The sequence below is a fragment of the Triticum aestivum genome, chromosome 5D, assembly GCF_018294505.1.
Source record: "Triticum aestivum cultivar Chinese Spring chromosome 5D, IWGSC CS RefSeq v2.1, whole genome shotgun sequence".
Lineage (NCBI taxonomy): Eukaryota > Viridiplantae > Streptophyta > Magnoliopsida > Poales > Poaceae > Triticum > Triticum aestivum.
Window position 1 is genome coordinate 410800628 of NC_057808.1, and position 12659 is coordinate 410813286.

At 48.6% G+C, this 12659-nt stretch overlaps 2 protein-coding genes across 2 annotated transcripts; one reads left to right on the forward strand and one right to left on the reverse strand.

Annotated features, from left to right (window-relative positions):
* Positions 1-585: 585 nt before the first annotated feature.
* On the forward strand, positions 586-4082 carry LOC123122207 (formin-like protein 15). Its single transcript, XM_044542352.1, has 4 exons — positions 586-1988; positions 2126-2325; positions 2424-2668; positions 3010-4082. The coding sequence occupies exons 1-4, from the start codon at positions 880-882 to the stop codon at positions 3814-3816; spliced, it is 2361 nt and encodes a 786-aa protein (XP_044398287.1). The 5' UTR covers positions 586-879; the 3' UTR covers positions 3817-4082.
* A 257-nt stretch (positions 4083-4339) lies between these two features.
* On the reverse strand, positions 4340-8290 carry LOC123122208 (acyl-coenzyme A thioesterase 2, chloroplastic). Its single transcript, XM_044542353.1, has 5 exons — positions 7652-8290; positions 5866-6043; positions 5269-5756; positions 4894-5022; positions 4340-4767 (listed from the first exon to the last, which is right to left on the reverse strand). Exons 1-5 carry the CDS (start codon positions 8207-8209, stop codon positions 4624-4626), a joined length of 1497 nt encoding a protein of 498 aa, XP_044398288.1. The 5' UTR covers positions 8210-8290; the 3' UTR covers positions 4340-4623.
* Between the last annotated feature and the right edge of the window lie 4369 nt (positions 8291-12659).

A 12659-nucleotide genomic window follows, 5' to 3' on the forward strand; every position in this document is an offset into this window, starting at 1 on the left:
GCTGATGCCGGCGATGGACGTGTAGGTCGCTGGCTCTGTTGACGGCGTGATGAACCGGGGCCGCTGGACTAGGGCTTGGCATTTGAAACGTTGTTTTTAGTTTTTTAAATAGACGCGTACAGGATGGGGCAAATGGATGCGGCCGGGATACACCCGGACACGACCCCAAATCCCTACCCAAACGGACAGAATTCGTACAAAACGGACGTTCGTTTGGGGTCGCGCGGTGAAGTTGGCCTAACCACCCTAGACTCAGGCAGGATATGAGAAGTGCCGGTCAGTCCGGCCGAGCTTGGGCGGATATGGGTCCGGTTGTAGATGCTCTGAGATGATCATCGGATACCGTTCCACACGGAGGCTCTTGTCACAGTGACTGGCGAGTAAACAATGTCACGTAGTACGTACTACCGACGGCCGTCTCCATGGGAACCAGCTCGAAAGCGCAGGCAGCGCAGCAGCAGCGCACGGCAAAGCAACGAGGCAGTGCAACGCGACGCGATGCACCCCATCCATCGTTTCCGTGTGTCACAGCGAAAGACGCAAGAATCCAAGCACACATTCCCACCCGTGGCAGTGCAGCACTACCCAGGCACCCATGCTCCCCGCCACCCTCCCTTCCTCCTGCGTTCACAGCTTGCTAGCTGTTCACAAGCGTTCACTCCTCCCTCACTGACTCACTCCCCTCTTTCTTCTTCCCCACACGCTAGCGCGTTCACTCCAAATGGCAGCGTGAGCTCAGCCCAGCTCGCTTCAGTCTCGCCGAGCTTGCGTGGGTGATGGCGTGGTAGGTGGTAGGTGCCTAGCGAGCGAGCGAGCGGGGTTTGTCGTCTCGTCGACCGAGGGCGTGCGCCGGCCGTCGGCCGTTTGTTTGCACGCGCGATGCCAATGCCAATGCCCGCGCGGCGGCGGCTGCTCGTGCTCGTGCTCCTGCACCTCCTCTTCCTCCTCCCTTCTTCTTCCTCCGCCTCCCTCCATCGCCGCCGCGACGGCAGCCATCACCAGTGGCACGGCGGGAGGAGGGCGCTGCACGAGCCGCTGTTCCCTCTCGAGAGCGCGCCGGCGCTGCCGCCCCCGCCCCCCGCGCCCTTCTTCCCGTTCCTGCCCGACGCGGCGCCTCCGCAGCCGCCTACGGTGGCCAACCCCGCGCCAGCTGCCGTCGGCGTCGGCGATGTGGGCGCCGGCGGCGACCCGTCGTCCTCCTCGCTGCCGAACCCCACGGCGCCGGCCAACATGTCCTCCCTGGCCTTGCCGGTCCCCCGCAGCACGCCGGCGCCGCTCCGCGCGTTCCTCTCCTCGCACCGCCTGCTCACCGTCCTCCTCCTCGTCGCCGCCGTGGCCTCCGCCGTGCTGGCCGCCGCGCTCGTCTACCTCCTCGCCCGCCGCCGCCGCGGCCGACCCGAGCCAGAACCCGAAGCGTATGAAAAGCCGGCCTTGCCTAAGCCTTCGACGGCCAAGCCCGCGCTCCACGATGACGACCAGCACCCCCGGGGCTCCACCGCCACCATCTCCAGCACCAGCTCGCCAGAGCTCCGGCCCATGCCGCCCCTGCCTCGCCAGTTCCAGCAGCAGGCAAGGATGAGCCCGCTGTCAAGCCCCATCCTTGAGGACAGAATAGGGAACATCCGGGCGCCGCCGGTGAGTGTTCCACCGCCAGCGCCGCCCCCACCACCTCCTCCGCCAATGCCACCGAGCAAAGGCAACGGGCGCGCGCAAACGGCACCTGCACCTCCAACGCCGCCCCCTCTGCTGCCGCGAGCCGGCAACGGAAGCGGCTGGCTGCCGAGGCGGCTCTCCGAGCGCCCCGCGCCCACGGTGATCCGGGCCTCGGCGGGGGCAGTCCACCCCGAGGAGTCGCCGCAGTCGGAGGAGAAGGACGTGGACGCCGGCGCGGCTGCTCTACCAAAGCTGAAGCCGCTGCACTGGGACAAGTTCCGCGCGAGCTCCGGCCGGCCGACGGTGTGGGACCAGCTCAAGGCAAGCTCATTCCGGTGAGCCCTCCCCACCACTCCTGGAGTACTTCATTTATCATAATGTACTCTGCATCATAGCTGCTGCCATGTACTGGATTCATTTCGTTCTGAAACTGACTATGTCCATTTGTGCCACTGCCGTGTAACAAAAACAGAGTGAACGAGGAGATGATCGAGACATTGTTCGTCTCCAACTCGACGAGGAGGATGCCCAAGAACGGATTCAAGGAGGCAAACGGGGCACCCTTCAACCAGGAGAACAAGGTGCTCGACGCGAAGAAATCGCAGAACATCGCGATCATGCTGCGGGCGCTCGACGCCACCAAGGAAGAAGTGTGCAAGGCCCTGCTTGATGGTGAGATGAGATGACACAATACCCACACACATTTCAGATTGTTAAATCATCTGGCTCCATGAACATTTTGCTTGTGTTACCATTTCTTGGAAGTGCAGGCCAGGCAGATAGCCTAGGAACTGAGCTGCTGGAGATGCTGCTGAAGATGGCCCCTACTAGAGAGGAAGAGCTCAAGCTTAGAGAGTACAGGGAGGATGCTCAGTCGAAGCTCGGCCCCGCCGAGAGCTTCCTCAAGGCGGTGCTCGGGATACCGTTCGCCTTCAAGAGGGCGGAGGCGATGCTCTACATCGCCAACTTCGATTCGGAGGTCGATTACCTCAAGACCGCCTTCAAAACCCTCGAGGTACTAATCATGTCCTAACTTGTACTGTAAACAGTTTTAGATGACAAAAAGGGTCAGGCGTGCCATGACACTGTCTCTGAATCGAGTAAAAGGACTCTTGTTTCTGTAAAGGTGTGCTTGGCGAGCTAAAGCACCGTATGTGCCATGTTCCCATGATCATTCACCGCATTGTGATCTTTACCAATCACCACATTGTGATCTTTACCATTTACTGTCATCATGTAGACATGTTGGGCACAATCATGTACTATTGTTCAAAACTTCAAATTATTGATTCAGGTGTTCATTGCATCATGGTGGTAAATAATCACTTATCAACTTGTCATCCGTTACCATTTCAGGCAGCATGTGAGGAGCTCAGGGGCAGCAGGCTGTTCCACAAGATCTTGGATGCCGTCCTGAAGACGGGTAACCGGATGAACACCGGCACGAACCGCGGGAACGCTCACGCCTTCAAGCTTGACTCGCTCCTCAAGTTGGTCGATATAAAGGGCACAGATGGCAAGACGACGCTCCTGCACTTCGTCATTGAAGAGATCACCAAGTCCGAGGGTGCCAACATTGTAGCCACGAGCCCAACAAAAGACAAGGCGAGCACCGTTGCAGATGATTTCCAGTGCAAGAAGGTTGGCCTGAAGATTGTGGCTAGCCTCGGCGGTGAGCTCAGCAACGTCAAGAAGGCGGCAGGAATGGACTCCGACTCGCTGGCCAGCTGCGTCTCGAAGCTCTCAGCCGGTGTGAGCAAGATCAGCGACGTCCTGCAGCTGAACCAGCAGCTCGGTTCGGATGAGCGCTGCAAGAGGTTCCGCGCCTCCATCGGGGAGTTCCTGCAGAAGGCCGAAGCCGAGATCACGGCGGTGCAGGCTCAGGAGGGACTCGCCCTCTCCCTCGTCAGGGAGACGACCGAGTTCTTCCACGGCAACTCTGCCAAGGAGGAAGGCCACCCACTGAGGATCTTCATGGTGGTGCGCGACTTCCTCGCCGTTCTCGACCGCGTCTGCAAGGACGTCAGCAGGATGAACGAACGGAAGGCGCCAGTGGGCTTCAGCACCTCGCGCCGGGTGGAGGCCGCGGCGGTTCCTCCACAGTTCAGTGCAGCAGCGCAGTCCAGCAGCTCCGAGGAAGAGACCTCGTCGTCATCGTCGTAGTAGCCGTCAGTAGCCATGATACTGAATGTCTCAGCTTGGAATCTGCATCTTAGCTATTGTCTAGAGGAGCAGCAATGCAGGAACCCAACCTATGATCATAACCAGTATTCCGTATTTTGTAACTTCAGCAGATAAGTGTAGATCAAAGCCTATATAATGTAGTAGTACATGATGATGATTCCGCATGCTACAGCATCATCCACCAGCACCAGCCAATGGCCTACCAGCAAAGGTGAAAGTGTCATTTGTACATGATGATTCAGACATGCCAAGAATCAATCACTAGCAGTAGTAGATGAAATCTTTTGGCAAATTGACCGTTCTGAATCTCATGATAAAAGCTCAGTCTAAAAGAACCATCACATGATCAAAGTAGAAGTAGCCAGTAGCTACATTTACTTACTCCAGCTACCACCTTTCAGGATCTGCTAGGATTCGTCTTTTGCTCCCCATGCTGACAAGAGAATTATCTCTGCATTCCCCTCTGACCTGAAGGCAATGGCCTCTATCTTTGTTTACATGCTGGAACAAAAAAGCAATTACATATATAATTAATGGACAGTGCCCTCACAAAAGGCACATTTTTTGGGTCTCGAGGTTGGGGTTATTATATATCCTATACTACTATACTCCAAATAATTTCCCAAAAGAAACGCCAAAAAGCTACACTTTCGCCGGTCTGCTGCCAGCATGCTTCTTATCTGCTGCTGATGTTCATTCAAATCATAGGGTACATCTCCCACTAGTTAACATGGCCAGTAAAAAGTTGCTAAAATTATGGCTGGAACCAGTGACCCCGCCGAAGGATCAATCGAACAAACCCTCTGCATCCATGCGGTCTAATATACGGCGTGCCTCTTCTTCGGTTGAGGGAACAACGTTGCGGATGTTAACTCCATTCTTCAGGGCGTCGCTGCCGACTGAGAAGGTGAAGTGGAATGTGTTGGAGATCTGTTTGTTGGACAACACCATCAGCAATGTAGTATGGTGAATGGAAGTATTCAACCAGGTACAAAAGAGTAGAGGTATAGTTGCTGCAGTTAAAACAGTTTCTCCTGGGCAGCAGTGTGAGATTACCTCGCTTTTTCGGAGCTCAGGCCTTGTTACATGAGCGACAACTTCGACATTTACCAGGGGCTGCCATTTATTCTCAAGCTGGGTAAACAAGACACATGATTTGAATCGAAGGAAGTCTCCAACATCCACCTGTGCAATCACAATTTGACATCGTTATTCTTCACATTACGGGAAAAGCAATTTATAGTTTCTGAAACAGATTCCACAACTGCTACCATGATCCAGTCATACATAACATCTTCAGTGGTAACTCGAGGTAATTACCAAGAAGCACCCATGGAACAGTACTTCTTAAATAGAAATGCTGACTTGATTGCCTGAAGATATGAGCTTAATTACTCAAAACTGCACCCAAAAGATAGCCTAGCTACTTACTGGCTTTAAGAAGTCGACATGGTCGACCTCGAGAAAACACAGTCTCTGTCCAACGAAGGCATAGGCAGTCGAGAAAGCAAGCTCAAATGCTCGGTGCATCAAGAAACCTCCAAATATCCGTCCATACAAGTTTCGCTGTTGAGGTTGGCAGATCATAGAGGTCTCCAGGCGAGTATCCTTCATCAATATGCTATCCCTATCAGCCAAAGCAGGAAAATCAGAGAAAACACGACCCTCTGCTAGTAAAGCCTTCAGCCTCTCAGCCTCAACACCAAGCTTATGCACCCCCTTTTCAAGCACTCCCTTCTGTTCTTCTCTTTTCCTTCTTTTCACCTTTTCCAGTGCTTCTGTCTCTGCATATAACTGCTTCTCTCTCTCGGTTTCTGGAGAAAGGCGGTTCACTGGAGCGGATTTTCCGGTTACTGAATCTCGTGCAACAAATGTGAAGTTAGCCGTCAATGCAATTGGATCTGACTGCACATCACCATCTGTTGCAAGTTGTGAAATGTCAGACAAAACAGTAGAAAGATCTATCATACATGACAGTTGTTCAGAATCGAATAAATAAGGGGATCTACAATTTTTTAGCAACACTACCTTGATCAACCTGAGTCACTTCAATCTGTATATCAATCGAAGAGCGGCCAACGTAAGTAACAGCCCCAATAATATTTACTTCAGTGTCCAGACGAAGTGGCTTCATTAAGACCATCTTATCCACAGAAGCAGTAACTAACAAAAGAGGTCTTGTTGTGCTATCGCCATCAGAACAGTGCTGCGTGTCACATAAGATTTGTCAACAAAGATTCCTGTTGGATGTTAAAAACACCATAAAATGAACGGATATCGGTTATCTGTCATACATAAGTATCAATGTCATAGCATATATGTTGAACTGACAGCCTTATCAGAGTTATCTGTCATCCATAGGTAATCAGGCAGCCCCTTTGCTATTCCTCCGCGAGCTTTTACTTTCCCAAATAAGTTGTGTCAGACATATTTGGTTTCTTTGTTATGCAATGGAGCCGGGGCTGCAGCCATTTCCCTCTAAAAAATTGTGTAGTATATGTTGAACTGACAGCCTGGAAGGAATGCTACTTATGCCGTTGTTCAAAAGGAAAGGAAAGCTACTAAAGATCTTACTTATTTAACAGTATGTGCCATTGAGCTAGCTAAAGGGTGTGCCCGCAATGTAGCCTCTGCTGCTTCCATTACCAAACTGACAGCCTTATCAGAGTTATCTGTCATCCATTGCGGGCAAAAGGAAAGGAAAGCTACTAAAGGCCTTACTTATTTAACAGTATGAACCATTCAGCATGGTTAATTAGTCGTTCGGGTTTCAAACGTGTGACACAGTGATATTTTCTGGATGTTGTGAGTAGTGAATACTGAATACGTTCGAATGAATCATCCATCTCAGTAGTTAGTATATCTGAATAGTTGGCAATCTTTATGAGAAGAATCAGATACATGAAATCCCAATATTTCCATGAGCACCTAGAAACAACAGATGCCCCAAATCCTGACTTTTACTTTTTTTACGTAAACAGCCAGTGCCAGTTCTGTCGTCCAGTCGATTGATTGCGAGAGTTGTGAGAATGAGTGAGGCAGCTACTCCCTCCGTTCCTAAATACAAGTCTTTTTAGAGATTCCAATACGGACTACATACGGAGCAAAATGAGTGAATCTACACTCTAAAGTACGTGTATATTCCCTCGAAAGCACCCCACATCTACTTCTGTCTCTCATGGTGATGGTCTTTCAGTCTGCTAGCTAGGTTATGCCTTGTCTTGGGTGTCCATTTTTTTCTCATCTTCTTTTGCCCTTGCTACCTGTATGGTTTTCGGCCAGGTCTTTCTCATAATATCGTAACAAAGTACAACCTCATCATTTCTACACGACCCTAAAATGGTTCATCAACACGACTGACAGTCTGACACTAGAGAGTGATCTGAAAAGCGAGGTGGTGGACAGTGTCAAGCCCATGCCAAGGAGAAGGTAAAAACAGCTGGAAAATGCTTCGCATATCTGGCTTAGTGGCCGCATTGTGATGGTGATGGAATACCCTGTTTTAGATGGAAGGTTGTTCTGCAATGTGGGTGTTGTTCCTTTTCAGCTAAAGTTTGTTGCGAAATGGTTAATCTTGCAATAGATGATAATGCTTTTTTCTTGCTTTCTTACAAAGATGATCATGATTCAACCTTTCCTCTAAAAGGGATTTACATTTTGCCTCGCATTCACATCGAAACGTCCCCAATGCCTGAAGTTCTATGAAACAGGACATATTCTGAAACATCGAGGGGATTTTGTTTCGATTCGTTTCCCTGATTTGATGAGAAATGAGTAGCAAACAGAGGGGGGATCGAAATAATAATGATAATACCTTGACGGCGATGGTGCCGGCGAGGGCGTCGAGGTCCTCGAGCAGCTTGCCGACGCGCACCTCGTTCCAGGGGTCGCGGTACTGCTCGCGGAGGATGTCGTCGGCGGCGAACTTGTAGACGATGGAGGTCCGGCTCTGCGCGGGCTTCTTGGTGAGCAGCTCCGTCTGCGGGCCCGCGTCGGCGTTGCCCCCGGCGTCCATCTTGCGCTCGAAGATGCTGGACCGCGCCTCCCACAGCGCGTTGGTGACCGGTGAGTGGTACATCCCGGGCCACAGGCTGAGCGGCTTCCGCGCCGACCCGCCCGCGTCGATCGCCGCGCTCCCGCCGCGGCCCCCTCCGCCGCGGAGGTCGGAGAACACCTTGATCGGGGAGTCCATGGGCGCCGGCGCCGGCTCCTGGCCCGACGGATCCCCTCCGCCCGACGACGACGACGCGGCTCTCGATTCGGCCCGCGGGACCCGGTGCGCGGACGGTTCGAGGAGGGGCGGGGAGGAGGTGGCGCGGAGGCGGAGGGTTCTGGAGAGCAGCGACGTCGCTGTCGAGGATCTCATGGCCATGGCGATCCCGAGGCGGCTCCGGCCATGTGGGAAGATGACGGAGGTTTGATGGCCAGTGGGTGCGGCCAAGGTGCGGTGGAAAGTAGGACGGACACGCCTAAAGCGGAGCGAGCGGTCGTCGGGTCTATCCTGGCCGTCGGATCTAGAGTGTTGTGTGGACTAACTGCGGAGAACCGTTGGATCTTCCACGGTTGGCTGTGGCGGGCTGTCCAGAAAGCACCGGTGCCTTTCATGGTGGGTGAAATGGGAATTCTCTCTTGGGAGATCGAGGAAATTCAAATAGCAACATGAACAACCAACTCTTTCATTTTGTTCCCCAAAAAAACTCTTTCATTTTGTGAATTTTTTAAAAGATGCTTTATTTGTTGTTTGAACTTTGTGCATCATAATACTTAATTTTGTATCGAAATACTTTGTTCATGCTACTATGTGCTTTATAATACGGAGTATAATAAAGTTGGGTGTTTCTTGCATCTTCGTTCTAAAAGTTTGGACAATTAAATGTTTGACACACCTTTTTTGACAATGTAAAGTTTGATACCACCTATTCAAAACCTGGAGATGGAAAAGATGAAAATTGAGTGGACCTGTATTCAAAAAAGAAATCATGTGAATCTAAAACAACTTATAGAAATGATAGACCAAAAACCATACATTCATATTAGAAGCTAATCTGAAGGCCTAAAAATAGTTTTATGCTATTTAACCAAGATCGATAAAAATACAAAATAGAACAAATATTGTGAAAGTGCTCTTTCGATCCCAAGCTCATATGCTCCCTAATGAACATTACAATATGTTCATCAGGGAGCATGTGATCTCGGGTTCAAAATACTCCGCGTCCCAAATATTGTTATTAAAATACGTGCTAATCTCCATGATCTTCCATAACATGTGCACACAACCTTAATCACACAATGATGCACAAGAGGAAAGGAGGTGGATAGATAACTGTTTCATCAACGAGAGACTCGGCTCCAACTGCACGCTAATAGCCTGATACTAGCTAAAATGAGTGTTCAAAGAAAATGTAATCTGAATAATAATAAGTTGAAGATCATCAACGACATCTTGTCGTGGCGTTTGGGTTTTAGCGCCTTCTTATCTTTTTTATCTTTATGCGATGGCGGCTTGGTCCCTCTTTCTCTATTAAAAAAATTGTATGCCTTATATGTTTGATATTTTATTTTCTGATATTTGCAGTTCCCGTAAGAACATCTTAGTTTTGTACGCACATCACATGTGGCATTGGCCTTTCCTCATCCCTGTCACGTTGCCCGACCGTTATACGAACGCATCAACCTCACCAAGTTGCACTACACTGTCAATATTTACCGTTGTCTTCAATAAATACGATCCGAAAAGGAGGGCTCCTCTCGGGAGCATGACAAGGTGGCATGGATGTGGATGCTTCTAGAGAGCAGTGACATCGTTATCAAGGATCTCATGGACATGGTTCATCGCGGGTAAATCCCAGGGCTGTTTAACCCATGTGGTAACTGAAAGTTTGATGAAGAGTGAGTGTGACAAGACCGCAATGAAAAGTAGAGCACTTTTTCCAAATGTGTCCTTGATTGGTTGGAAGTGCTCATCCTTCATTCGTCCTTCTGGCGTTGGGAGCCCTAGGTATTTGCTCTCGAAGGACGATGACACAACACCCAACGTTTCCTTTATACCCTCTCTTATCACCTCTGGGCATTTCTCACTGAAGAGGATAGAGCACTTTGCTTTCACTTAACAGTTGCCCTGTGCACCTCTGAAAAACTGCCAACACCCTTTTTAGAGTCTCAGCTTGGTCCACAATAGCCTTGAAAAAGAGAAAGTTGTCACCTGCAAACAAGATGTTTGAAATCCCGCGGCTGTCCCTTGCAATTTTTAGCGATGTCAGGTTCCATTGGTTTATCTCATGGTCAATCAGTTTTACTAACCAGTCTGCCACGAAAAGAAACAGATACGGGCTGAGAGGGTCTCCCTGACGCAAGCCTCTGGATGGCACAAAACGTCCCAACAATTCTCCATTGCATCTGACTGAGTACCTCACAGACCGAACACACTGCATAACCCATGTAGTCCACTTTCCGCAGAAACCAGTTTTCAACAATACCCCTTCAAGGAACTCCCAGTCCACCCGGTCATATGCTTTGGCCAGGTCATGCTTTGGTGAGGCTTTCTTTCCAAATGAAACACGGACAACTAAACCAACTAATGCATGTGCTATCGATTCGCATAGATTGGGTCAATTTGCACGTGCTCATTTCAATCGATGATAAAGATAATCAGGTGAACATTAAGTGCACAGTGATGTCAGTGATTGTGATAGAGCGTATAGTTAGTCACTATTTTTTTGATGAGAACATCACAACAAAGTCAATACCTCCTGCAATTGATGTGATGGGTAAGTAGAGGCTCGACCATACTCTATGACCATTACTGACTAACTGTATGTGATGCCCTCATAAATATGTAGGCAAAAAGAAGAGGCTTTATCACGGGAAGTGGAGTATTTGGTCCCGAACTCATATGCTCCCTGATGAACAGTAGAATAAAAAATAGTAAATTAAATAAAAAATATGTTTTTTTATAAACTTCAACAAAATTTTGTGTGCTTGCAAATATTTATGATGTAATCACATTTGTGGAAGTCGTGGAAAAAAATCTATGCTCTAAAATGCTATTTTTGATAGCATTTTGGAGTACTATTTTTTTTACCATGACTTCCATGAATGCCATTTCATGATGAAATTTTCAAGTATACGAAACATTTGTTGAAGTTTTCAACAAAAAAATAGAATTTTTTGAATGTGTTTTCAATTTTTTCCCATTTTACTGTTCACCCCGAGCTCATTTGAGCTCGGGAGTAGAAGAGCACCTTCGCTCTATCACCGTATGGTACACTTGAATTGTGCAACGAAAGGCGGCGGCATGGCACGATGTTATTCCCATAATAGCAACTATTATGTTTAAGGATAATTAGATAAATTGAAAGGTGACATTGCAAATGTAATAGCTTATGAAGTTCAAATAAACAAACACGAACATCAAAGTTCTTGCCCAATTTGGAAAATGTGACTAAAATCGCAGCGCTTCAGTGCTATCCGTATGACTGAAAGCAAATCCTCTGGAATCAACGATGCTACAATGAGTTAATTTGACTAAAATGTAGTATTGCTAAAGTTAGTACAGGACGAAGAGGATGTGGGTGGTTCCGTCGGCGTGCACCATGGCTTAAAATAGTTTTATGCTTATAAACCAAGATCGATAAAAATACAAAATAGAAGCAAATACTGTGAAAGTGCTCTTTTGATCTGGAGCTCACATGCTCCCTGATGGGAGTAAAATCCTTGGTGCTTTTTTGGATTTTACTGTTCATCAGGGAGCATGTGAGCTCAGGTTCAAACACTCCGCGTCCCATATATTGTTATTAAACTACGTGCTGATCTCCATGATCTTCCATAACATGTGCACACAACCTTAATCACACAACGATGCACAAGAGGAAAGGAGGTGGATAAATAAATGTTTCGTCAACGAGAGACTCGGCTCCAACTACACGCTGATAGCCTGATACCAACTAAAGTGAGTGTTCAAAGAAAGTAATCTGAATAATAAGAAGTTGAAGATCATCAATGTCATCTTGCCGCGGCATTTAGGTTTCAGTGTTGCCTTGTTATCTGTTTATCTTTATGCGATCGTGGCTTGGTCCCTCTTTCTCTATTAAAAAAATGTATGCCTTATATGTTTGATATTTGTAGTTCTCATAAGAACATCTTAGTTCCGTACGCACGTCACATGTGGCATTGGCCTTGCCTCATCCCTATCACGTCGCCTAACCATTATACGAACGCATCAACCTCACCAAGTTGCACTACACTGTCAATATTTACCATTGTCTTCAATACATAGATCCGAAAAGGAGCGCTCCTCTCGGGAGCGTGACAAGGTGGCATGGATGTGGATGCTTATAGAGAGCAGTGACGTCGTTATCAAGGATCACATGGACATGGTTCATCGCGGGTTAATCCCAAGGCTGTTTAACCCATGTGGCAACCGAAGGTTTGGTAAAGAGTGAGTGTGACAAGAGCGCATTGAAAAGTAGGGCACCCTTTTCCAAATATGTCCATGATTGGTTGGAAGTGCTCATCCTTCATTCGTCCTTCTGGCATCGGGAGCCCTAGGTATTTGCTCTCGAAGGACGACCACACAGCACCCAACGTTTCCTTTATACCCTCTCTTATCACCTCTGGGCATTTCTCGTTGAAGAAGATAGAGCACTTGCTTTCACCTAACAATTGCCATGTGCATCTCGGAAAAACTATCAACACCCTTTTCACAGTCTCAGCTTGGTCCACAATAGCCTTGAAAAAGAGCAAACTATCATCTGCAAACAAGATGTTCGAAATCCTGGGGCTATTCCTTGTAATTTTTAGCGGTGTCAGGTTGCCTTGGTTTA